The sequence below is a fragment of the Lacerta agilis genome, chromosome 10, assembly GCF_009819535.1.
Source record: "Lacerta agilis isolate rLacAgi1 chromosome 10, rLacAgi1.pri, whole genome shotgun sequence".
NCBI classification, from domain to species: Eukaryota; Metazoa; Chordata; class Lepidosauria; order Squamata; family Lacertidae; genus Lacerta; species Lacerta agilis.
In genome coordinates, this window is record NC_046321.1 from 63,535,154 (window position 1) to 63,563,019 (window position 27,866).

Here is a 27,866-nt window from a genome sequence, read left to right on the forward strand (position 1 = left end):
TGCATGTGTATCATTGAAAGAGAATATCTATAAAATGATGTATAGATGGTATTTAACTCCAGTAAAATTGTCAAAAATGTATAGAATGCATGATAAGCTATGTTGGAAATGTAGACAAGAAGAAGGAGATTTTTATCACATGTGGTGGACATGTAACAAGGTTAAGGGGTTTTGGGAGTCTATTTACAATGAACTCAAGAAGATGTTTAAATACACTTTTCCCAAAAAGCCTGAAGCCTTTCTGTTAGGATTGATGGGAGGAGAAATAGAAAAAAATGATAAAAGACTGTTTATGTATGCGACAACGGCAGCGAGAATATTGCTTGCCCAAAAGTGGAAATTACAGGAACTACCAACAGTTGGTGAGTGGCAGACGAAGATGGTGGAATATGCGGAAATGGCAAAACTGACCGGCAGGGTCAGAAACCAGGAGGACTCGAGGTTTCAAAGAGACTGGAGTAAATTTGTGGAGTACTTAAGATTGAACAGAGGAAGTTTAAAGACACTAGTAGGACTGGAATAAACCTTTGACATAGATTAACATGGTTTTATTTCGAACTGCGCGACAAGAATGGACAAGAAAACCTGCTGACGTGGGGGAGGGGAGTAATAGCTCGGCAGAGCATTGTTTTAAAAATGTATTGTATTTTGATGTGGAATTGGCTGTAATTTGGTATATTTGGAAAATAATAAAAAAATTATTTAAAAAAAAAAGAGACTGAATGTTAACCTAAGGGAGACTTATCTTGGCCAAGCTCAGAGGACTTCAGGGCGGTGATAAAACGAAGGAATACCTTTCTCTTTCTCGCTGAACTTTTCCCATCCCTGCAAGTCAAACAAGCCTTTGGTGTACAAGAGACTCCAGGATGACTCACCAAAGGTTGTTTGAGGAGAACCATTTGCTCCGCATTGTGACTGGCAACTTTGCTGACTCAGCGGAATAGCAGCAACACCCATAACTTAAAGCACTTGCAACACAACCACCATGCATAACAAGATGCCTACAGTCAATTTTGTTGTGAGTCAATGTCATATGCCCTAGAAGAAATATGTGGGGAATGTGCGTTAGCAACTGAAGTGTGCAGCACCTCCAGCCTGGAGGCAGCACTATGACTACTGTTGTCTGTAAAGTAAGAAGAAAAGTGGTCAACAAGAAGGCCAACAAAAAGGTAATCCTAGGCTTTCATCCTGGAGACTGCAAACAAGCTGCATGTCCAGTCCTAAATATTTTTTATTCAAAATTAGCATTAGGAAACCTTTGGCCCTCTAGATATTGCTAAGCTACAAAGCCCATCAGTTTCAGTAAACATGGCCAACAGTCAGGGATGATAGTACTTGTAGTACTGGTGGGCAAAAAAATTCCCCACACCTGCTCCAAAGTAAATCCCACTGTGGTAAAGAGTTAGGATTGCAATCTGTTTCTTCTTTGGTAATAGCTGCTCTACTTACTTTTTGACAATCCCGAGGATTTTTGAAAAAGAAATTTGCATAGCAACACCAGGTGGTGTTTATAGGCTGCATGGAGGGTAAGCTTAAGCTAGATAGCAGAGTATGAGAGAAACCCCTTCTGCACACCTGATAATGTCCCAAGAGGTTATAAGTGGATTAAAGGGCAAACTACTGTTCATAAAGTTGTGATGCAATGTGGTTTTGTGTGTTTTTTAAAGCTTGTGCGGAGTATTTTCCATTAAACTGAAGCACAATAATCTTCCTTTAATACTGTAATCTTTTGATCTTTGGGGCTTTGATTTCTCAATAGCCACATCAAACAACCAAATGAAAAAGGTTGTTCTCACTGGTGAAAATGTTGCCTTTGTGCCACGTAAATGTGAAGCATCTCCCCTTTCAGCCCCTCTTGGCAGAAAGAATGTCCAAAAATGGTTATGCTACGTTGTTAACAAAAGAAAACAACAACAGTGTGTGGTTCATAGAATCATTCCTTTCAAGTAAAGAGTTGAACAGTGGTTGTCAACATGGTGTCTTCCAGATGTTGCTGGACTACAACTCCCATCATCCATGACTTTTGATCCTTCTGGCTGGGGCTGATGGGAAGTGGAATCCAACAGCATTTGGAGGGCCACAAATTTCACAAATGTGCACTGTAGTCCACAGTATATGTGGACCATAATTAATTTGGTAGACTCTAATGTGCCACGACATTCCCTTGTTGATTTTGCTGAAACCACTACAAATAGCAACTGACTCATTTTAATGTGTTTTGTGCCATGCTCAGCAGTGGCTACTTCCTGTTACGAAGTGTTCAGTTTGCATGGAAGCCTGCAGTTCTCACATGCGATCCTGACACTCAGTTCTAGGGATCTTTCCACAGCGATGGCTGGATGCGCTCTGAAAGATGGCACCCCAAGTGTTGACAGGAAGATCAATCCCAAGTAAATTTATTATATCAAAAAGGGAATTAGCTTACTTCAGATGTAGAATAGAATCGATTGGAGAGTTTAAACAGAAAAAGCAAACTATTTTAAAATAACGCTTGAGAAAACATAGGAAAACAAGTGGGGTCAGGAGAAAAGGCAGGGAGAGGAATGTACTTTGGAAAGAATTGTATTTCACACAGCTAGCAAAATTTATGATGGGCTGGATGGGCTTCCCTGGGGAGGGCCTTCCCAAAGCACCCGTTGCCATGACTGAAAAGGCCCCAATTTCTGTGCCCAGCCATGCCCGTTTTCAGGATACTCCATTCCAACTACCAGAGCTCCAGTTCAGCAATGGCACAAAGGTTTTTCAGCAAAGTTTCTATATATATTTTGTGGGGGTACGCATACTCCTAACAGTTTGTGAATCTTAAGTTTGGCCTCATTGAGCGGCAGTATTTAAATGAGAGTAGGAAAAGGATAGTACCCCTACACATTTTTTGAAGGGAAAACTGTGTATGTGTTTTAGAATTACGTTTCCCCAGAGCACATTTTATGGAGGTTATAGCTGGAAACGTTAGGACTTTATACAATGTGTGCCATCCTCTGCTCACTTCGCTGGCAGCAAACCCTACTGAATTTGGTGCGGTCTACTCCCGAGTAGACAAGTGCCTTTGGACATATCAGGACTTGCACCTGAGCCGTTTGTATTTTTATTTTATTTTTAAACGCATCAGATGATCCGGCTGCAACCCCCAAGCACGATCGCAAAGCACCACTGAAGGCTGAGAGGTTTAAAAATATATTTGGATCAGGGCCGAATCACACCCTACGGGCAATCTTGTGGCGTCCCCTGAGGGGTTTACGGGAATCCCAGCCGTTTCCATGAGACTCTGAGCCCGCGGGGGTGCGGATGGGAGGAATCTCCCTTCGCGATCCAGGTTCGCTTTCCATTCCCCTCAGACGCCTCAGCCAATTCCGCCCGTGAGCTGAGGAGAATCGAAAGCGTAGCCCTGACGGCCGCTTGCCGCGCATGCGCGTAGATCCTTTTCTCTTTCGTCTCCCGCAACCTTCGCCATCCGCGTCGAGCGCTGTCTCACGCCCGCCCTCCTTCCCTCCAGTCCTTCGCCCCCACCCTTCGCCCGCTAAACGCACCGCGCCGCCCAATCGGAGAGACGGAAAGCGGAGCGCGAGCCCCTGTGACGTCAATTCCTGAATCCAACATGCTCAAACCCCTTTCTCGTTCTCAAGGGGGGGGGGAGAGGAGGACGAGGGGAGAACGCGCGCGCGCGCTACTGCTTGTGCGACGTCTCCGGCTTCATTTCCCTCTAACAACCGCGCGCGCCCTCCGCTGCTGAGATTGCGGAGCCAATTGACGGAGACGCCGAAAAGCCCCGCCTCCTCCTCGCGGTGACCTCACAGCTCTTTCTCTGTACCGTCCCTCCCGCCACTCTAGGGACGGCATCCAATCCAGGGCGGGGATGGCGGCGGGGCGGTCCCTCGGCCCTCCGTGACGTCGTGGCCCCGCCCCGCCGCCCGGCTGCCCCCTGAGGCGCTTGGCAGCGGGCAGCGAAAGAGAATCAAGTCAGTCAGCCAGTCTCAGTCAGCTTGCCTGCCTCGCAGCGAAGCCCCCTTTCCGCGTCCCTCCTCGTCGTGTTTCTCCCTCCTCAGCCACCGAGCAACATGGAAAGCGCGGCGGTGGGAGCCGAGTTCAACATTCTCCTGGCGACCGACTCCTACAAGGTTGGGGGCGAAGCGGGCGGGAGAGAGAAGGGTCTGGGGCGGGAGGGGGAGGCGGGCTGGCGGGCGAGGGGCTCACCTTTGGCCCCCTGCGCCTCGTGCCCCTCTCGGCCTGCCCCTCACAGCCTTCGGGAGGGAGGATGGCTGGGCTCTGGAGAATCGCACTGCACCCCCCCCTCCTCCTGCGTTGTGCTTCTTCCCTTCCTCCCCCCTCCCTTCCCCCCCAGCCCTCCTTCCATGCTCCTTTCTGTTTCGTGTTCCTGCCTCGCACCCCGCCCTCGCCAGGCCAGGCACCGGGCCAGGACGTGGCTGGTGCTGCATGCATGGCGATGGGTGCCCGGAGCTACGTGTGTGACGGCTCGCAGGCCATGCCCACATGCGAGAGGCTTGCGAAAAAAGAGGGGTGGCGGCGGCGTTGTCGTTTTTTTTGGAGGGGTGTTAGGGTGTGGGAAAGCCCCCCCCCCAGCTTGGCCTTTGCCCTTCTCTCCTGCGCGCGCTCTTTCATCGGGCTCTCCTTGGTTTAATGGAAAGCGCAGGTTGAAGCTTGCGGTCCTTTGTACACTTGCTTGGTAGCAAGCCCCGTTGAAATCGGTGGGGGATCGCCTGCAAGGAAAAGTGCACTGTTTTGCTTTTTTTAGGGCAAGCTCTGATGGCTTGGTCTGGCCATTTGAGTCCGGGGTGTGTGTGTCTGTACCCACCTACCCACCCCTTTGAATGTGTTAAGTGCTATATAATTTTAATGGAGAAGGGGAGGCAGCGACAGTGAAGCTCTTTGCTTCTTTTGGAGTGCAACACCTCTCCCTCCCTCCCTCTCATATCCTTATGCGCTTGGCGCAAAAATGGAGCCCGGAGGTTTATCATCCACACATGCTGACATAGGTGGAGGGTGGGCAGGAGACAGTGGCTTTCTAGTAATAGGCAAGTGCAGAGAGAAAAAACGGGGCAAGATAAAAAGTGACACCTGTGGCATGGAGGAGATGGCTCCCCACTGGAACTCTTATTGCCCTTGGCTCTTTCATCTCACTTCCAAATTCTTGCAGGGGGAATGCAATGATAGTGAAACACCACCTGCCTCTTTCACTTACTAGACTTGTGGGAAGTGCTAATTTTAGTTATCTGGTGCCAGGAAAGGGAGTGTTTCTGAGGAAAGGTAATCTTTGCAGGCAAACTGACTTAACACTTACCTGATAATAGAAGTACCAGGTTTCTGTGTAGCAAAGAACCTGCTCAAAGTAAGCATGCTGTTTGCTTTTTATCAAGATAATAGATTATAGCTACTCATCTGTACAGAACTTTACAGTTCTTAAAGCGTCATTTATACTATTGGTATTTCCTGTACTTATGGTTCACTTATACCAGGGGTCCCCAAACTAAGGCCTGGGGGCCGGATGCAGCCCAATCACCTTCTAAATCCGGCCCGCGGATGGTGCGGGAATCAGTGTGTTTTTACATGAGTAGAATGTGTCCTTTTATTTAAAATGCATCTCTGGGTTATTTGTGGGGCATAGGAATTCATTCATATTTTTTTTTCAAAATATAGTCTGGCCACCCACAAGGTCTGAGGGACAGTGGACAGGTCCCCTGCTCAAAAAATTTGCTGACCCCTGACTTATACTATTGGTATTTCCTAGTTTAACTCAGACAACAATGGTACAGTGTTGTAGAAGAACAAAAAGAGGAGGTTAATGAGAAAAGATAAGGAAGTTAAGCACTTCAGGCAAGGTTTTAAATCAGAGGGTTTTCATTTGGACTCATTACTGGTTTAGCTATCTTTCAGCATATAATTGTTTCTTAGCAAGACCTGCCTTTGGTGCATAAATGGTTGGATTATAATTACAGTACAGCAGTGATAGTACTTTCCAAAGTTTAATTATGTTACACATTTGTCAGTCTTTAAAAACTTGGAACTGTACAGTATATGGTGGTAGATCAAGCATTGTGAAACTGAAACTATTAAACCAGTCCTACCATTGTTGGAGTTACTGATGATAAAAGCATTAAAATAGCCACACTGATTTCAGGGGAAAGTTCTGCTTGTGGGAAACTATGGCCAATTTATGAAATTAAAATAAATGATGAATATATTGGAAATAATTGGCTTAAAATTATAATTTTAAATGATTTAGCTGATTCAGATTTGCTGTAGTGATTTACCTGCTGCAGGCAGTTATCAGTGTAATTTGCAGTGTAATCCTTTACATGCCCACTCAGAACTAAACCACATTGAGTTACGTGCAACCTCATAGGTCAGTGAGTATAGGATTGCAGCCTTAATTGCTAGCTTGTGCCCTGCTAGAAACAATGACTAGCTTTTACGGGAATAGCAGTGAAAGAGATTACAGTATGTATAAGGAGTCTCATAATCTTTGCCCCAGAGACTTTGCCATTTAACAGTAAATGAAAGCAATTCAGACAGAGCCTTATGCTGCTATAATATCAAATAGCAAAGGTTGTTTAAATAGTGCTTTCAAGCGTTCAAAGAACTTCATATGTATTTAGCTGTAATCCTTACCAACAACCCTATAAGGTAAGTTAGTATTGCTAGGCTCCCATATTGCAGCTGGGCGCAAAAGAGGCAGACAAGTAGATCTAGCCTGTGGACATCCAGTGAATTCAGAGTGAAGACTAGATTTGAATGGAGGACTTTCTAATTTAGAAACAAAACAAAAAAAATCCTTCCAGTAGCACCTTAGAGACCAACTAAATTTGTTTTGGTTAGTCTTGTTTACTTACAGTAGCCCTGTAATCCCTGCCTGAGCAATCTTGAATAGCATCTTAGGCTACTGCTAAGAGTCTAGTAGCCTGTTTCCATGCTGACCATGAAGGAAGGAGAGCCTTTCACCAGTAACCAGCATAGAGAGACAGACTGCTAGAATCTTAGCAGGCCAGTAAAAAAAAGTGCCCACTCCCAAGTGAATTGCTGAAGGTGTGATGGACAGATCCATCCAACCTCCACCAGCCTGATCACTTGCCTGCATGGAATTCTTGGTTGCTGGTGCCTATTGGAGAAATATTGCTGAAGGTTTTTCCACTGGCTGTGTATTGCATTGATGTACTCGTCCAACATTCTCCAATATCTTATCCAACATTTGCTTCTGAAGCAAGTGTGCTTGTAACCTGACTGTACACTTATTACTGAGGAATGCCTAACCTCACAATTGATCTGATTTTATTTATAGCAGACTTAACTGCAGTTCAGACAGATTCATGAGCCTCTACTATCTAGAGAGGGAGATAGTTATGAATTAAGGATGGAAGGGAAGCAGTACCATCACATTCATTCTGTGTGTGTGTGTGTGCAGATGCTTAGGGAATTTTGAATTCTTATCTGAGGTGCCCTGATCTGCACCCCCACAGCTGACTGGAACTTAGTTATACACCAGCTTTTGCACTTTCTGAATGTTTCTGTCAAAGTTTTCAGCACAAAAATTGCTCATTATAATAGAAAATGGGTTTAGAAATCTATTTGAAGTTAACACATTTAAACTTGTGTATTTAAATAGCTATTTAACATGAATTTTAATGCAGATTTTTTAAAATGAAGAATGTGGAAATGGTGTGGGCTTATGAATGAAGAAATTTGAAAATGGCATAGACTAGACAAGCAAATTAGAGAATTTCTGTGCATACGCACTAGTGAAGATTAATCACCAAAGACATTTCATTTGTACAGACCTTTGGGGGGAGGCTGAGAAACTTGTAGAGCGCATGTGTACTGATCCTTTTTTAAAATGCGCCCCAAACAGCTGCCTGAAAGGCAAAATAGAGGCAATTGGCATTTTAACCTGGGGACATGCACCAGTATATAGGGACAATTAAAAATTATGGTGTGCCGTAAACAAAAAAACCCCAAACAAATGGTTGCCCTATGAACTTTACAGTCTAATTTTTACGCTGGGAAGGCAACATCTAGCTAATATGAGGTGATAAATGTTTTAGAGAGGGATCTGAAGATCTATAAAAACCCTTTATAGATGTTCTGGAAGTTGCTTAAAATTTAAAATTAAGCTTATTCAAGTTTATTATTTATTGCATTTATATTCCACTTTTTCCTCCAAGAGCTCAAGGTGGTGTACATGGTTCTCTCCCTCTTCATTTAACCTGGTGCGGTAGTCTAGATCAGGTAGGTTAGGCTGAGAGTGTTAAGACTGGCCCAGTGTCACTCAGCGCACTTCATGGCCAAGTGGGAATTTGAATCCTGGTCTTCCAGGTTCTAGTCCTACATTGTAATCACTATACCACACTGGCAGTCTTTTAAATTCCTGCAGAAAACTTAAGCAAACATGTTAAGTTCATCACTGAAAGTCAAGCAAGGAGGTTGGTTGAACTCATTTAGAAAGAGATTGCCATAAAACCAGACCTGCCACTGTGAAGGCCCTGCGCCTTACTCCTGCCAGTTTTGCTTCACAAGTCACTAGCAATCAGAGCAGGATTTCCATTTTCATGGGTGAGAAGACTGTGCAAAGTCTTTAGCTGTCGGTTAAAACACTTGCATTGTGCCAGAAAAATAATGGCTTGTCATTGTGGTTAACACAAAACAGGCGTTATATTCACGATGCCTTCTCCCAGTTTAACAGAGAAGCTGCCATGTTCTGCACTAGCTGGGCCTTCAAATACTTTTGAAGGGAAACCCCATAGGTATTGGGTCCATAAGAACACGAAGTTTGGCACTATGTTACCTTGGAAGAGTATTTGTGAGATCTTGCTCATTTGATTAGAAATACTTACCCTTTTAATATGGAGACTTTGGTGATAGAAAAAAGTGATTGCAATTCAGAGGAAATACAAGACACTAAACTAAACACATTACCTGATTACAGATGACCTTAATTTCCCAGTATTTATAAAATTTTGTAGTTTGGGTTAAACCAACTTGCTGGCGTAGAGCAGCACATTTATTATTTATTTGAAGCATTTTTACCCTGATCTTTTGCTAAGAAGGGTTCCAGAGTAGCTTACAAAGATCAGTAGGAAGATAGTGTTTGCCTTCAAAATTACAGTCTTAAAGTTGAGACATACAAGGAAAAGTGGGTGGGGAGGAAGAGAGAAAAAGTAAGCTCAAGAAAATGTTCTTAAAGTTACAGTTCTTAAAACAACCAGCTAGGATGGAAACAGTTCAGATAGCCTCATTACCTTCTGTGGCAGGCCCTAAGCAGTGGAATTGTCTGTGACTGTAATTGTTTATTTTTTTGTTATACGCTGAAAAGACATTTCATTGCCCCTGATCTTTGAAATAGATATATATTTGAAATATTTTTGAAATATATGTATTTTAGTACCCACCTCGTTCTTGATTATAACTTGTTTTAACCATTCATAATATTGCATAATGATCAGTTCCATGAACTTATTAATTAATATAAGCTGCATAGTGCTCATTATTTGGCATCACATTCCAGACTGAAAAATACTTTTATTCACATTCAAGGAAACTCCCTTGATAGGGAGCTAATTTTACTAGGTATCCAGATTTCAATTTGCTGAGTTCCTGTCTGTTTTGGCACTAAGAACACTCTTCTAGATTCTGCAACTGGAATGCTGTCTAGGTCAGAGAACAGTGTTCGGGCATACATAGTTCTGCCTGAAAAAGTGTTTAATCAGAGTTTTTGCAGAGTTTTGGAAAGCTTTTAAAATATTAATATGTTTCTAGTCCTGATATGTTCCAGATCACTTTACATAGTTCAAGTAAGTTTAGGGTGAAAGCTTTAAAAGTGAACTCCTGGATCAGAAAACTAAATCCAAAAAGATACTGTTTGCTATCCAGAAAACAATCTATGCTGTAGTGTATGGAAATTCAGTTTTTAAAGCAAAGATACGCTTGGTTCGAGCATCACACTAAACCATACATTAAAAGGAAACTGCCCAAAAGTTCCCATGTTAGTCCTCAGCTCCTGCTGCCACTGCTCCTTATGGAACAAAGCACACCCAAGCTCATAGACACTTACTTGAGTGTCAAGGTTTGGTTCTGGCTCACTACTCTTTGGTTTATTTGACAGAAACAGACAATGAGCCTGGGTTCAGATGATTCAACAAGATGCTTTGTTCAAGGCGTGATGGCAGCAGGAGTGGTTACTTTTGAGTAGCACCATGGTCTATGGGATGTGTGAGGAACATGTAAGCAGCCCCATGATTTAATGTGATATGTGAACCATAGAATGCAAAATGAAAGAGCTTTCTTATCAAGTGTTTTCAGATTAGGCACACAGGTATATTCCTCAGAGTAAGACCTGGATGTGACATTTAATCTTCAAATATGGCACAAAACAAAAAATTCCAGACCATGTGGAATTTTAATTTCTTTAATAGCATTCCAACAAACCTTCTGATCTATTATTTCAGAGAAAGGTTGCTGGTGTTAGCTGTGGACTGCAATTCAACCAATTGTTGTAGCAAATGCTACCTTTGGAGATGACGGAACAAAATAATTCCCCATTCTATTTGATAAATTGGTGTCCTGCTTGTAGGGCTAAATCAAACTCTTTAGAGTGGTTTGGTTAAATTAACTCTAAATTTATTAAGTTTTTTACACATTGTAATATGCCAATAACTCAAACTTTAGGATTTTTAGACTTAAAAAAAAAATCTGACTGAAAATATTTTCACTATATTAATTTTTTTTACCATTATCAAACATTCCCTTGCAGTGTTGGAAACCCAAACATTACAGCATTGTGCTGGTGTGTCAGAAACAGAGAGTGAAACTGACCAGTCTAATTCATTTCCCAACCTGAGAGAAATGCAAAAAAGTAAAAAAGCATAAATGGTGGAAAGGAAATTTGACTTTTAAAAATCTTTTAATCTACAGCTTTAGCTTGCAGGTAAGGGAAAAATAAAATGCTTTTGTCTTGAAAATTTCAGAACTACATATTTTAAAGTAATCTGGGAAATCTTTCTCAGAAGAGGTGCCATCAAAATGATGTTATTTTAATGTCTTACTATAGATTTATTTTAGTCTCAATAGAACGTTACCAGAGTCATTTATTGAAAACTGTTGATCAAAGTCTCAATGAAAGCTCTTGTGTTTTCTTAAGCTTCCTGTAATTTTATAATCACATACAACATAGTTGCAATTGAGGGGAGAAATATTCTGTACCATGTCATTCATTACCTGTGGTGTCACTAATATGGACAATAAAATTTGGTTAATCTTTCTTCCCCTGGTTATATGGAGTTCTTATGTGTAGCTGTGCAATTTTCCTAGGAAGCACATGATTGACAGGTGAAGTTTGAAAGGAGCTTGTTTATAGACAACACAAAGCACTTTGTAATTGCTGTGCAAGTAAAAAACACACAACTGCACATGGTGGTGGGTGTTGAGATCAGACGGATGTTCCACCAGAATAACTGGTTGTAAGCAACGCTTATTACATTCGGTTTGTGCTTGAAGGAAAACTTCTAATAAGGACAGCAAAAATCCTGCAGATCACTGACACTGTAGCTTCACCTCTAAAGTCAGGCTCCTATACTAGGTTTGACACTGGAGCCCCTAAGCAAAAATTAACCAAACATGTTGCTTTTCACATTTGTTCAGAATTCTGGTCAGTTTCACTTCTCAGTTATGGAAAAGTTGTTAGATAAGCTAGGTAGAAAAGGAACAACATAGGTAATATAGTAATGGGCATTTTTGCTTGGTCAGCTGAAAACTGGACAGACAACGGGATGTCTGGTTGAAAATAGTCTGTTTAATATGCTACAAGAGAAGCAGAGTGCTAAATTGCTCCTTGTTTTCCAAATCCAGGAAAAGCTGAGCTGCTTCAAGCTTGCAGGCTGAGCTGGAGGTTGAAGGGTGAAAGTGATCCTCACTACAATGTGTATGGCACTGTCAAAGCTTGTTTGGATAACCATTTTGTATGTGGTGAAATGTTTTCTTACCCAAGTTTTCCTCATTTTAGGTGACACATTATAAACAATATCCACCCAATACAAGCAAAGTTTATTCCTACTTCGAATGTCGTGAAAAGAAGACAGAGAACTCTAAATTCAGGAAGGTGAAATATGAGGAAACGGTTTTTTACGGGTTGCAGTACATTCTTCATAAATACTTAAAAGGTATTTCATGTTGGAATTTTAAATAAAATTACTCATCCATTCTAACTTCGCAACTTTTTTCATGGATCCTTTAAGCAGGAGCAGCTATGAAGATGTCTTCATTCATGATAAAAGTATTATCAGAGGGTAATATTGTTTGATAATCTTGTAACTTCTGAATTAATTGCATTCATACACTGTAAGTAGAGTTGCCTTGCAGTGAAAGAGAAAATGGTCTGCCTTGCTCTGTATTAATATCTGTCTATACCAAGTTACACTTATTTCTAATGCTTGAATTAATTTAAGACTTAAGTCAGGGGTGGTCACTGGATCAATTTAAGACTTAAGTCAGGGGTGGTCACTGGATCATATTGTTGTTTTCCCCACCCCTCACAGGCCAGGAAGAACTTTCTGAGAGTAAGAGCTGATAGACTGTGGAATCCTCTCCCTCAGAAGGCGGTGAACTCTTTTTCCTCTGAGGTTTTTAAGCAGAGGTTAGATGGCCACATGCCATGGATACTTAAGTTGAGATTTCTACATAGCTGGGGGTTGGACAAGCTCCTTTCCAACTCTGCAATTCTATGACTCTGTTGTTGTTGTTGTTGTTGTTGTTGTTGTTGTTCAGTCGTTCAGTTGTGTCCGACTCTTCGTGACCCCATGGACCAGAGCACGCCAGGCTATCCTTCACTGCCTCTCGCAGTTTGGCCAAACTCATGCCAGTCGCTTCGAGAACACTGTCCAACCATCTCATCCTCTGTCGTCCCCTTCTCCTTGTGCCCTCCATCTTTCCCAACATCAGGGTCTTTTCCAGGGAGTCTTTTTTGATGTTGAGCTTCAGACATCTTTCACCCTCATTAAAAGGTTCTTTAATTCCTCCTCACTTTCTGCCATCAAGGTAGTATCATCAGCATATCTGAGGTTGTTGATATTTTTTCCGGCAATCTTAATTCCGGTTTCGGATTCATCCAGTCCAGCCTTTCACATGATGAATTCTGCATATAAGTTAAATAAGCAGGGAGACAATATACAGCCTTGTCGTACTCCTTTCCCAATTTTGAACCAATCAGTTGTTCCATATCTAGTTCTAACTGTAGCTTCTTGTCCCACATAGAGATTTCTCAGGAGACAAATTAGGTGATCCGGCACTCCCATTTCTTTAAGAACTTGCCATAGTTTGCTGTGGTCGACGCAGTCAAATGCTTTTGCGTAGTCAAATGACTCTACAACATATTTATTAAAAATATTGATAAAATCAAATGCCCACTCTCTGCTGACCTTTCAGCAGCAGGCAAATATGTTTTTTTCAAGAGAGATTGCCTTTGGCAGGTATGGCTTCAGTGTGGTGTAGTGGTTAAGAGCGGTAGACTTGTAATCTGGGGAGCCGGGTTCGTGTCTCCGCTCCTCCACATGCAGCTGCTGGGTGACCTTGGGCTAGTCACACATCTTTGAAGTCTCTCAGCCCCACTCACCTCACAGAGTGTTTGTTGTGGGGGAGGAAGGGAAAGGAGAATGTTAGCCACTTTGAGACTCCTTCGGGTAGTGATAAAGCGGGATATCAAATCCGAACTCTTCTCTTCTTCTAAATGCTGCAATTTCTTCAATTTACTGTTTTTAGTTATATGTTTGGTGAGAAGATGGCATACAAATGTAACAACATTTGAATGCAGTTTAATGATTACCAAACAGTCTTTGCACAGAATGTAATTTTAAAAATTATTCCCAAATATGATAGTGTAATTTTGTCAACGAAATACTGTAAATAACTGACTTTTAGAAGACAGCTGAAGGCATGTTTAGGGAAGTTTTACTGTGTTTTTAATATGCTGCTGGAAGCTCCCCAGAGTGGCTGGGGAATAAATAATAAATTTTATTTATTTACTTACTTACTTACTTACATGTGGAGCTGTCTGGTTTATCATATCAGTTTCTGCAAGTACAGTGATGATAATATATATCTGGATAACCTGGGTTAGGGTCATCATTTTGTCATTGGCATGCAGCCAGGTCATCATTTTCTTGATTTATATTGATCAGCATAGTGTCCACAGACCCAATCTGAAAAGTGATACTAGGAGAAACTTTCTGTTTGCCATGGAATGTAATGGCAATCTAGGATTTACAATGTGACAGCTGCAACTTTCATTCGAGTACATGAAATTGCTGTCAGACTCATCTGATTACAACCAATGGGTAGAGATAAGCATGTTGTTTTTGCTGGTGCATTAGCTGGTTATTTGATTTACTCTGTGCTCTAATTGTAAATCATTAAATTGCACTTTAACCAATGGAATCTGTTGTTAAGTAAGTAATGTTTACAATCTGGATGCACCCAGCCCACTCTGATGCACGTTTACTTGGATATATATCCTACCAATTTCATCAGGTCTTCTCCCAGCAGCAGCCCAACAATGCAACCCTTTGCATGTCTACTCAGACCTGCTCCATTGATTTAATAGGGCTTGCATTCAGGTAAGTGGTATAGGACCGCAAGCCGATACGGTCCTAGAGAGAACTGCACTAGAAATCACAATTTTTGCATAGTTTAGCTAGTTTGTTTCTCCTCAGGACTTCCATAAAACAATAAATGGCAATGCCCAACCAATGTTTAAAAATATTCTTATGATTCAGTATTTTTTTTGTAATTGTTATACATCGTTTAAAATTCTTCATCATAGGCAAAGTGGTAACCAAAGAGAAAATCCAGGAAGCCAAAGAGGTATACAAGGAACACTTTCAGGATGATGTCTTCAACGAAACTGGGTGGAACTACATCCTTGAGGTAAAAAAATAATAATGAACACTTTAATGTGAACACACAAACACACTAAACTGCCTAATATGATCTGGTATTAACTATGTGGTTGTAGCTGACAGATACTTAGCTGCATCAATAGGAGTATAGCATCTAGATCAAGGAAGTAATAGTAGCACTGTATTCCGCTCTGGTCAGACCTCACCTGGAATACTGTGTCCAGTTCTGGGCACGACAGTTCAAGAAGGATACTGACAAACTGGAACGTGTCCAGAGGAGGGCAACCAAAATGGTCAAAGGCCTGGAAATTATGCCTTATGAGGAACGGCTTAGGGAGCTGGGTATGTTTAGCCTGGAGAAGAGAAGGTTAAGGGGTGATATGATAGCCATGTTCAAATATATCAAAGGATGTCATATAGAGGAGGGAGAAAGGTTGTTTTCTGCTCCTCCAGAGAAGTGGACACGGGGCAATGGATTCAAACTACAAGAAAGAAGATTCCACCTAAACATTAGGAAGAACTTCCTGACAGTGAGAGCTGTTCAACAGTGGAATTTGCTGCCAAGGAGTGTGGTGGAGTCTCCTTCTTTGCAGGTCTTTAAGCGGAGGCTTGACAGCCACCTGTCAGGAATGCTTTGATGGTGTTTCCTGCTTGGCAGGGGGTTGGACTGGATGGCCCTTGTGGTCTCTTCCAACTCTATGATTCTATGATTCTTCAGTTTGATAGGAATAGCATAGCTACTCTGTTGCTATTGGTTTTTGTGAGGTTTTTTTTTAATAGTTCATAGAGCAAAGCAATGCCTGTCCTTTACTAGGAGTTGTTACTGCACACAAAAATGTGGGAATTGAGCTTGGGGGTTTTTTTGGAGGGGGGAGGAATCCATATAGAATTTAAAACTGACACATTTGGAAAGAGCATTATAATCTTGTTCTATACCTCTTGACTGTTATTTTTTTACAATATTATATGAATTTAAATTCAGAGGTGAGTTGAAACCGGGGAACATGTTGATGCACCAGCAATTTGTCGGTGTCCTTCTAAGGAAGCTTACCCCACAGTTTGAAGGCACAGCCTTAAATTCCCTTGTGAAATCACTTCCTTTTAAAGAGGCACTGTGACAAGATCTGCATGTGAGCTAAGCTTTGCTAAATTTAAGTTAATTCAATTATAAGCATTGTAACTGAAAGAAGAAGAAAAAGTAGTGTTTTGTGAATCAAATTTGAAAGTTGTGTAGCTTTGTACTTGGATTAACTCTCATTTAAAGGACTATACTGTCAAATAAAAACACTCACAGATACAAAACCTATTTTTCACCCAGTGAAAAAGTCTTCAACTCTCCTTTCCAAATAATTGTATCTGTTTACAAAACAGAAGTACGAAGGTTGTCTTCCCATAGAAGTAAAGGCTGTTCCTGAGGGCAGTGTCGTTCCCAGGGGGAATGTGCTCTTCACTGTTGAAAACACTGATCCGGACTGTTACTGGCTCACAAACTGGATTGAGGTAATTAATGAAAAATTATCTCTGTGACTGATAGCATTCTAGCTGATTTGCTTTATTTTCAACATGTCCTGATCATATATTTGAATCCATCTTTTAAAGACATCATTCTGCCCTTTGATATGTGGGAACACATAATGAAATACAAGTTGTGCTTATTGTACTGCGTTCCATGTGCTTTTAGACTACACTCAAAAGGCATTGACTTATTCCTTTACATGGGTCTCTTTTTTCCCAGATGTACGTAAGGCGGCTTGTATTTCTTACTGATTGGCCCATAAGCTGCTTAATCAAGTTTCCTGGGGTTATGAGTTTTAAGATTGAAGCCATGTGAGCCCTGTTTGGTATAAAGTGGTGCCAAGGCATCTTTTTACGCAGAAGAGAGCCTGTGCTGTGGACAGGCCTCTTGTCAAGCTACGTGCATGGTTCTGCCTCCCTTCTGTCCCAAAAGAGCAACTGGTTCTTTAGAGTGTCACTCTTTCCCCCATCTCTTTAAGCTAAAACTATATCAAGCACACCTGTAAAAGCTGGTTGGTGAAGAAAATCAGATTTGGAAGGCCTGTCTAAATAATTGTTTTCAGAAGATGTCTGAAAGCAAGCAGGGATGACTCCTGCTGAACTTCTGTTGGCAAGGTGTTTCACAGGGCATGCTAAAGGCCCAGTTCCTTATAAAGGCCAGATGAACCTCAGGGTCATGGGGAGCACAAAAAGTGCCCCACCAGATAGACCTCAGCATTCAAAGTGGAGCGGTAAAGAGTCAGGCAGTATTTTGGAGCCAGTGGAGTAGCATGTTGCCAGTAGCTGCAACTTCCAGACCAGATACAAGGGTGAGCCCCACATAAAGCACATTGTAGAAATAGAGCCTTGAGTTTTTCATGACTTAATAGGCTCCTATCGCAACCACCATATTTTGCCATCCTTTTCCCCTCCCAAACTAAGTGAAATTAAGCACAGTCGTGCTTATTTCTCCACAGATGAAATATTTGTTGTGGGATGATGGAGGTAGATTTCTGTAATTACTTCTTAAATGTCTGTGAATGGGTTTGAAAACCTTTAATAGTTCTAGAGAATTTCCAAACTTTGAAAGCGACTAAGAGAAACCTGAATTACCTGTGTGCATATATGAAAATTACCTGCCATATCTAATTTGATTCTATATTGTAGTTTCTATTTTTACCCTATTGTATCGAGGAGTGGGTATCTTCACACATGCATGAAACATTTTTCCTCTTTATAGACTATTCTTGTTCAGTCATGGTATCCCATCACAGTGGCCACAAACTCAAGAGAACAAAAGAAAATCTTGGCAAAATATCTGCTAGAAACCTCAGGCAGTTTAGAAGGTTTGGAGTACAAACTACATGATTTCGGTTACAGAGGAGTCTCTTCCCAAGAGGTAATGCTATTTTTAAAATTGTATTGAAATTGCCTATTTTCTTTCTTTCTAAAATTGTAATCCATAAACTGTGAACACCGTATAGTGTGTATTTATTCTTGCAGCATTAAACTCTTCAGTAAAAGTCAATAAGTGTGGCACTTCATATCTTATTTACATTGTCCTGCAGATATTAAGACGAAATGAAGAAGGTACTTATTAATGTGGAGTTACTCTGCTCTGAAATGGAATCTTCTAGTAATTGCCATTTTGGTTTTGCATGCCTGTAATTCATAATTTGTGTCTTATTCTCTAAGACTGCAGGAATAGGAGCCTCTGCGCATTTAGTGAACTTTAAAGGAACTGACACAGTAGCAGGAATTTGTTTAATTAAGAAGTACTATGGAACGAAAGACCCTGTGCCAGGCTATTCAGTACCAGCTGCAGAACACAGGTATCTGTATTTCTTTGATGCATTGTATGTGGAAATCAAAGTGTAGATTAGCTGAAGGTCTGGTCCTACGGCATCTTTGAGGACCACGTGTCTTTTTTTTTAAACGAAGCACACACCTTGAACTCAAATTATTAAACAGTTCATTAACAAGTCTGATAATTACAGACAAGCAATTACAGCTGTTGGTTGCTGTTGATTCTGCTTGTTTTATATGTACAAATGTTGTTGTTGTTGTTGTTGTTCAGTCGTTCAGTCGTGTCCGACTCTTCGTGATCCCATGGACCAGAGCACGCCAGGCACGCCTATCCTTCACTGCCTCTCGCAGTTTGGCCAAACTCATGTTAGTAGCTTCGAGAACACTGTCCAACCATCTCATCCTCTGTCGTCCCCTTCTCCTTGTGCCCTCCATCTTTCCCAACATCAGGGTCTTTTCTAGGGAGTCTTCTCTTCTCATGAGGTGGCCAAAGTACTGGAGCCTCAGCTTCAGGATCTGTCCTTCTAGTGAGCACTCAGGGCTGATTTCTTTGAGAATGGATAGGTTTGATCTTCTTGCAGTCCATGGGACTCTCAAGAGTCTCCTCCAGCACCATAATTCAAAAGTATCAATTCTTCGGCGATCAGCCTTCTTGATGGTCCAGCTCTCACTTCCGTACATTACTACTGGGAAAACCATAGCTTTAACTATACGGACCTTTGTTGGCAAGGTGATGTCTTTGCTTTTTAAGATGCTGTCTAGGTTTGTCATTGCTTTTCTCCCAAGAAGCAGGCGTCTTCTAATTTTGTGAGTGCTGTCACCATCTGCAGTGATCATGGAACCCAAGAAAGTGAAATCTCTCACTGCCTCCATTTCTTCCCCTTCTGTTTGCCAGGAGGTGATGGGACCAGTGGCCATGATCTTAGTTTTTTTGATGTTGAGCTTCAGACCATATTTTGTGCTCTCCTCTTTCACCCTCATTAAAAGGTTCTTTAATTCCTCCTCACTTTCTGCCATCAAGGTAGTATCATCAGCATATCTGAGGTTGTTGATATTTTTTCCGGCAATCTTAATTCCGGTTTGGGATTCATCCAGTCCAGCCTTTCGCACGATGAATTCTGCATATAAGTTTAAAAAGCAGGGAGACAAATGTAGTAGCATTCAATTTTCTTTTTGACTCTGATTTTACATTATTTAATTAGTAAAGTCTTGCCTGAATAGTTAGTTACCAGGTCCCATGTGAGGAAGATAGAAGTTTGATTCAGTAACTTTCATATGTAACATGTTTTTACAGCTTGTTCTTGCCATATTAGAATAACTATTAGAATAATTATTTATTGTCATAATTGTCAAGCTTGATATTTAGTTAATTAGAAACTGAGTACCCCTTTTGCCAGCATGTTGAATTTTTCCATCACTGTCCAATGCTTCCACTACAATATAAAAAGCTTGGGTTTTTGGAGTGTTCCAGAGCACAAGGTGTGAGTCTGCATATGTATAGCTCAGCAAAATGAGTTAGTGTTGCTTAACCCAATCCCCCCCCCCAATTCCAAGTGCTGCTTAACCCATTAATGACTAGGTTTCATAGGTCAGTATGAACAGATTGAATAACTTGTAAGCTACATTCAAAGAAAAGTAGCGCAGGAAAAAAAACTCGGGTGCCTAAATATTTGATACTTGCACTTAGGTTTCTACCCAAATTCAATCTTCCTTATTCCTTTTGGTGGTCTTGCCAAGCTACATTTAGGTGATCATAAAAACAACACTCCAAGGATAGTTCAGTGTGTATGGGTGAAATGCAGCATGGGGAATAATGTACCATAAAGTTGATAACTCACTATGATCAGGTACATAATTGTACTAAAAATCATGTTGAGGTCAGTGGTAAATTCCAGTGCCTTTCTACTACACAAAGTCCTTATTACCTTTTGGCAAGAATATAGTTTGATTTTTATATTCTGTTTCTTACTTACACTGTCTTTAGAATGTTCATGATTTGGGTACTTTCCTTGCTACTCAACTGTCTAAGAGATACTTAGTGAACTTCGTGACCTTGGAACTGTTTTTGTATAACATGGTTCTTTAGTATACATAAGATCTCATTTCCTGAAAAATCTGATTACACACTTGGGATTAAGTGTAGATTTAATGTCCCAGCAATTATAGTCATACCTCGGCTCCCAAACGCCTTGGGGGAGTTGAACGTTCCAGCCCCTGAACAACTGAAAACTGGGAGTGTTCCGGTTTTTGAACTTTTTGGGGGGAAGCTGAATGTCCGGCGCAGCTTCCGCTAATGTTTCAGGCGTGCCTGCGCGATTGGAAGGCTCACCTTGGTTTCCAAGCGTTTCAGAAGTCAAACAGACTTACAGAACAGATTCTGTTTGACTTCCGAGGTATGACTGCACTCGGACATTCTGCTGGTACCCCATGTTTGCATGCAGTTGATCAGGTTGAGCATGATTACTGCTATCTTGATATCAGCCCTCCAAACCTGGGAGTAACAAAGAACTTCTAAGAGGCAGTTAAGATATTCGGCTTAATTGGGTAACAACAATTGTTCCACATGAATGAAAGCAGCATGTAAACCTTGTAATGCTCCAGAAAGCATCACTGATTGAAACCTGTACTGTCGGTTGGTTAAAAAGTAGTGTGAAGATAAGGAATGGTTGCATTTGTATTAGCATAGTATAGAGTTGTCTGTTGCATTCTAAAAGGAAAACATAATGTGGCAACTACCGGTAAATATCAAATGAGTAAATCTCTTCTGTTCTTCCAGTACTATAACAGCTTGGGGGAAAGACCACGAAAAAGATGCTTTTGAACACATTGTGACACAATTTTCTTCAGTGCCTGTATCTGTGGTCAGTGACAGTTACGACATTTACAATGCTTGCGAAAAGATATGGGGTGAAGATTTAAGGCATTTAATTGAATCAAGAAGTGCAGAAGCGCCATTGATTATTAGGCCAGATTCAGGAAATCCTCTTGACACTGTGCTAAAGGTAATTCTTTAAAAAAATCTTCAGTTTTAAAAATTACTTAATGAAGTTATTTGGGAAAGACCTTTTCTTTTAGTCCAACGCCATTTCTACCCTGTTACAAAATTGTATAATTGACAAAATGGTTTATCTAAAATGTACTTAGAAATATATATGTGGACTTCACTAGCTATGCATACAGATAATTTTTGTTGGATCTGTTCAGTTTCTGTATCTAAATATATTTATGAGCTATGCTGACGTTTATTAACTGGTGTCTGGCATATATTAAGTTTCTATAGAAAGACCTAAACATCTCATATAGTTAACCTGAAAATCATAGAGTGACCTGGTTCACACATTATGGTAAGCAAAATTATGCTCGGGACCATGCATACTAAGTTGGCTTCCAGAGAGAAGCTGGCAACCCCTTTGTTCAGGCATAGGCGAACTCGGCCCGCCAGATGTTTTGGGACTACAATTCCCATCATCCCTAGCTAACGGGACCAGTGGTCAGGGATGATGGGAGTTGTAGTCCCAAAACATCTGGAGGGTCAAGTTCACCTATGCCTGCCTATGTTCCTTTCCAGTCCTTTTATTTTAACACAGTGTAGTGGCCAAGTCAAGATTAGGCATAGTGTTTCTTCTGAACCTGGGACCATGGTTAAGGGCTTTTCTTCCTTAACCATATTCTGTAATGATAGCTCAAGCCATTTCTATGCTAAAAGGACTAAAAGGAAAAGGACTCTGGAGGAGCGCAGTGAGTTCAAAAGAGCGTGTAAAGATAATACTGGTGTGTCATGCAGTGAACAGAGGACCTCACTGCCATGGCCATATTTGAACGTATTTCATATATACATCAGTTTTGTGTGGATAACTATTTGAACATGTTATAATAATATTGTATTTACTTGTGTTCTGATTTATTAGTCTATCCTTAATGATATGTATGTATTATATTTGTTTAATCCTTTTATTTTTTCTCTTTGTTAGCCATGCAATTTTAAAAAAAGAAATTCATAACTCCATAAAATCAAAATCCCATAAAACTAAACTGTTTGCAATACATATGTTTTGACTAGCAGGTTGACTACTGAGTCTTTTCATATAGCTGCTTGTAAACTGATTGTCCTAACACTTCCTTTCCCAACCGTCATCAATGGTAGCAGGATAGCATATTATTTAAGTGAAGTAGTTCCAAGCTATCAGTTTGTTCTTTTGCATAGGACACATCTGAGTTATAATTACAACTATAAAGGTAAAGGGACCCCTGACCATTAGGTCCAGTCGTGTCCGACTCTGGGGTTGCGGCGCTCATCTCGCGTTACTAGCTGAGGGAGCCGGCGTACAGCTTCCGGGTCATGTGGCCAGCATGACTAAGCCGCTTCTGGTGAACCAGAGCAGCGCACGGAAATGCCGTTTACCTTCCCACCGGAGCGGTACCTATTTATCTACTTGCACTTTGACGTGCTTTCGAACTGCTAGGTGGGCAGGAGCAGGGTCCAAGCAACGGGAGCTCACCCCGTTGCGGGAATTCGAACCGCTGACCTTCCGATCGGCAAGCCCTAGGCTCTGTGGTTTAACCCACAGCGCCACCTATAACTATAGGTTATAGCATTTTGGGGGTGCGGGTGTGACATCACTGTTTCCAGGATAATAGTTTAGAATGGAGACTTCCAGACTGGTTTCTGAAACTTGGGGATTCCAGCTTTGGCTTTCAAAAATTGAAAACAACACTGTATAGTGCCTCTGCGTTGTCAATAAAAGTTAATGATTTCGGTTTACCAGCACAATGGAGTGCTTGATCAACAATGGCAAATGTTTCAGCTGCTGCTATCTACAAAACAAATATAAATGTATCTGGTTTGTTTAAATTGGCACAGGTTCCAGCCGGGGAATACAGTACAATTTTAAGGCATTACTGAGACCTGGTTTTTTTGGTCGACAAGGATAAGGTCCCTTTTTTTGTCTCCATAATCTGTCTACAATGTATCTTTTTTTATTTGACGAAGCCATTGTTAAGGCTACATGTAATAAATTTTAATACTATTATGTAGATATATGTGTAAAGGCTTAGTCCTCAGAATAAACTTTCTTCTGATTCTGGTACTGAGACCTGAGAAAAAAGCTGAGTAGGCACATACAATTTTGTAATTAAATAGAGCAGCAAGTCTCAAATTAAGGCTTTGGATGAGCTAGTGACTTTAGCTGGCAGCCATGCAGAAAGTAACAGTAAGACTTGAACACTTCTTAGTATAACAAATGTAAACTAACTTTCCAGTCAAGATACATGGGTAGTTAAGGCTTAATCCTAAGCAAATAGGACTATCCCTTTTTGGAAGATTTCTACAGTCATACCTTGGATCCCGAACGCCTTGGGAGTCGAACGTTTTGGCTCTCAAATGCAGCAAACCCGGAAGTGAGTGCTCCGGTTTGTGAACGTTCTTTGGAACCTGAACATTCGACGCGGCTTACACAACTTCTGATTGGCTGCAGGAGCTTCTTGCAGCCAATCAGAAGCCGCGCTTTGGTTTCCGAATGTTTTTGAAGTCGCACGGACTTCTGGAACAGATTCTGTTCAACTTATGAGGTACGACTACTAAGTTTGACTCAAGGCACACATACAGTATTTGTATGACTGAACTGGCTTATTCAATGGAGTAATGGACTTAATTGTTTAATTTGGCTTTCTGCAGGTTTTGGAAATTCTAGGAAGGAAGTTCCCTATTACAGAAAATGAAAAAGGCTATAAAGTGTTGCCCCCTTACTTAAGAATTATTCAAGGAGATGGTGTAGATATCAACACATTACAAGAGGTGCACCTTTTTATTCATATGTAGATTGCTTCTTCAGTGTCTTATGTTCGGGGGGGGGGTGTGAAAGTTCATATCATTCACAAATGGGTCAGTGCACCTGGTTGTTAACTAGATGGTTGCTACGCTGAGCCCATCCAGGATACCAGAGGGTTGGACCAGATGACCTTCAAGGTCCCTTCCAACTCTACAAATTTATGATTTAATATTGTATGTCACAGCTTAGTTTCATCTGGCCTCTAATGCGATGCCAAAAATACCCCTGCCCCGCCAAGGGATGCCCTCAAAAGCAGAAATCTGGCCTGCTGTTAACTGGCTGCATCTAGCCTTTGAAACTTGTCTTCAGACTGAAGGCTACCCAGTGCTGTGAAAGACACTACCTTGAAAGATGTCTTGAAACAGCAGATCAGACAGCTGAGAGCTGCCTAATCTCAGGATAACACTTGATAGCAACCCACCCCCAGCCTAAGGAGGGAAGCCACCAAAGATGCAGATTATCTGGTGCAGAAGAGCCTTTGGTCAGGCAATTCTGCTGGGTGTTTCTCTGGGGCTCTTCTAACAGTGGTACCCAGTATAGACAGGAAGATGTAATAGGGTGTGGGAAATTGGAGAGCGCGAAGAGTTATGAAGGTGTAAATAGAATAGGAGCTGCTCTGTGCTTTCAAAGGCATTTCTTGGACCATTAAACCACAGAAATCAATTGTTCACTCAGTTGTGTGTTCCTGTGGTTCAATAGACAAGTAACGTTAAGCTGTAGTGCATGAACATTGCTAGTTGTCACTTGGCATACAAGAGCACCATCTAACCTTGAACTGAAATAACATGTGAGCAAACCTTAGCAGAAGGGAGGAAGTGAAGTCTGAGTGTTTGTCTTTCAGCTGGAAAAATAAATGGCGTTTTCATCCTCACACGTTGCTGTAAAGCATGGGTAGGCAAACTAAGGCCCGGGGGCTGGATTCGGCTCAATCGCCTTTTAAATCCGGCCCGTCGAGGGAATCAGCATATTTTTACATCAGCAGAATGTGTCCTTTTATTTAAAATGCATCTCTGGGTTATTTGTGGGGCATAGGAATCCGTTTATTTCCTCCCAAAAAATATAGTCCGGCCACCCACAAGGTCTGAGGGACAGTGGACTGGCCCCCTGCTGAAAAATTTTGCTGACCCCTGCTGTAAAGTCAGTATCTTTGTGTTTAAAATATGCCTACCTACCAGTGAAGTTGTTTCCCCCAAAGATAATTTGTACTTTTAGGCATATTATGGTACTTGTTGGCAGCAGTTTGCTGTAACTACATGAAATATTTTCAGAGGGTCTGCTAAGTATCATTCAGCCTTACATAGTCTAAAGTTCCTGTTCCCATATTATATACTAGTCTGTAAAAGAACACCATGGTAAATGCTTAATAGGAAAAAAATGTCTTATTTGTGCACTTCTTAATTTTATTTTATTGCTTTCTTATCAGATGGTGGAAGGAATGAAACAAAATAAATGGAGCATTGAAAATATTTCATTTGGGTCTGGTGGAGCTTTACTGCAGAAAATAACTAGGGATCTCTTGAATTGTTCCTTCAAATGCAGTTACGTGGTGACCAACGGCCTTGGGGTATGTTCTTTAAATGTATATTTTACATTAGGAAAAAAAGCGCCTTGATTTCATTCTTCAGTGTGAATGTGCTCATTTTGTAGGAGGGATGATCTTTTACTCATAGCATCTTTTTATTCCAAATTTTAGGTAAACGTGTTTAAAGATCCTGTAGCTGATCCCAACAAAAGGTCAAAGAAAGGCAGGTTGTCTTTACACAGGACTCCTGATGGAGACTTCGTTACGCTAGAAGAAGGCAAGGGAGACCTTGAAGAATATGGGCAGGTATGTATGCCTTAAACTCTTGATGTAGGGTGATACCAAAATTAGTCATGCATAGACCCACCTGTGGACTTGAACTAATTTTTATAGCATGCTGAATACAGTTGGTGTTCATTAATTGTAGCATCAGGTGGACATGTGAACCAGTCAGCATCAGGAAGAACTTTTGGCTTTTGGCAGAGCCGTAAAGGGATAAGACATACGAGTGTGTGAATCAGCCCATGGTTGTATTTTAATGTGGGTTTTAACTTAATCATAATTGCCATGATACGTAAATTAATAAACTCAGAGTTAAAGCTGTAGCTTCACCAAGTTTTGAGTTTATGTGCTGCTAAAGCAAGCACACTTTGCCAGGTTTGAGGAGCCCAGTTTGAAATAGAATCTGTTAGACATTAATGTTCATTTAGTGGCTAATTGTCCATACAATTGTCCACTCTCAAGCCCTAGGCACAGTTAGCTGCTAAAAGTGGCAAGATGTTTTCTCCGTTTATTTAAACAGATTTATATACTGCTAAACAACAACACTCAAAGTAGTTTATACATAAAATAATACAGAATATTCATTAAAATACAGATAAAATCAACTAACTTTAAAAACAAGTACAGTGGGTAGAAAAGCAACAGTCTGAAAGACAGATATAGATAATAAAAACTATGTTCCCTGCCTGTCTCTGGGGGACTTCAAATTCCTCACAGTCAGAGCCTGGCTTATATGTGTCTTGAGTTTGGAATGATGAGCTGCGTCGCTCTTGAGTGAGGGTCTTCATCCGCCAAAGCAGACTCCTTGACATTAACAGGCGAAATACTGTTTTTTTATTGAAACTAAGAGAAAAATGGTGTCTGTTTGCAGGATCTCCTTCATACGGTGTTTAGGAATGGAATAGTAACGAAGTCCTACTCGTTTGATGAAGTAAGAAAAAATGCCCAGCTGGAGATTAGTGAACTGACAGTGGCATCTCACTAAAGTTTCATTCCATGTTTGTATCTGTGTAACAATTGTGTACTGCATAGCTAATGATTTCTTGTACAGATCTGTGTGTTTCTGTTTGCCACATTATAGCCAAATTATTTGTTGGTTTATGGACATCACTGCCCTCTTCTTTACTTTTGCCAGCCTTTAGGGGGGGAAATGGAATTGGGAAAACACTTGAGTATAAAATATGTGCTTCTAAGGGGTCCTTTGGTATTCAATCTGGTATTGAGCTCCTCACTAATGAGACACAACTGAGACTTTTTATACATATAAATATATATATATATATAGTAACCTACCACAAAACAGATCTGCATAAAAGTATCATTGCTTTATGTTTATATTTACCTTGTATTTTTGTACAAACAAGATTGTGTAAAATATATTTAAAAGTTACAATTATTATGTCTTTCCAACTTTTCATGATTTTTATGAGCACAGACTTTAAAGGAAATATTTTGGGGTGGGGGGAATTCATTGCCTTTTTGTCCATTGATCAGCAAATAAAACATGGCCTTAAGTTTTGTTGTGACAACTGTACTATTTGGAAGTTTTAATCAGGATAGCTCCCTCAAAACCCACAGAGAAAGGGACTTTGCTGTTCATTGTAGCTACCAGTCAATTGACAGCGAAACCTCCTGTTCTTGCTGAGGTGCTGTGAGAATATATAAACACACGAACACTTGCTAGACAGTAAGAGATATAACTGGAATGCCAAATGAGGAAGGACTTCTTACTGCAACAAAGATTGCCAAGTACACCTCAATATTCCAAGAATATTGGAATAGAAATCAGTGCAACTCATTTCCAAGTAAGCATGAAGGAGATCTGTCAGCAGAACTTCTAAGGGATTTCCTTCCGCTACGGAACATATATTTATATTTAAAATATTGACAGGTATGGAAGTGATGTATTAAAGTAACTACACTTCGGGGTTTATTTTTACATATATTGTGACAAACTTCAAAGCAGAATACTGGTCTTAGTTGTGCACTTTTTTACTTTTTGTATTTTGGTCTTTGATTTTGCCTTTTTGTCAGACTGGATGT

The 27,866-nt window shown here is 40.9% G+C and overlaps 1 protein-coding gene across 1 annotated transcript; it reads left to right on the forward strand.

Moving 5' to 3' along the window:
- Positions 1-3,996: 3,996 nt before the first annotated feature.
- On the forward strand, positions 3,997-26,930 carry NAMPT (nicotinamide phosphoribosyltransferase). The gene is made up of 11 exons (XM_033161732.1): positions 3,997-4,115; positions 12,005-12,161; positions 14,816-14,919; positions 16,263-16,391; positions 17,626-17,784; positions 18,081-18,217; positions 20,968-21,193; positions 23,866-23,985; positions 25,443-25,583; positions 25,713-25,847; positions 26,695-26,930. The coding sequence occupies exons 1-11, from the start codon at positions 4,056-4,058 to the stop codon at positions 26,806-26,808; spliced, it is 1,482 nt and encodes a 493-aa protein (XP_033017623.1). The 5' UTR covers positions 3,997-4,055; the 3' UTR covers positions 26,809-26,930.
- The last annotated feature ends 936 nt before the right edge of the window (positions 26,931-27,866 follow it).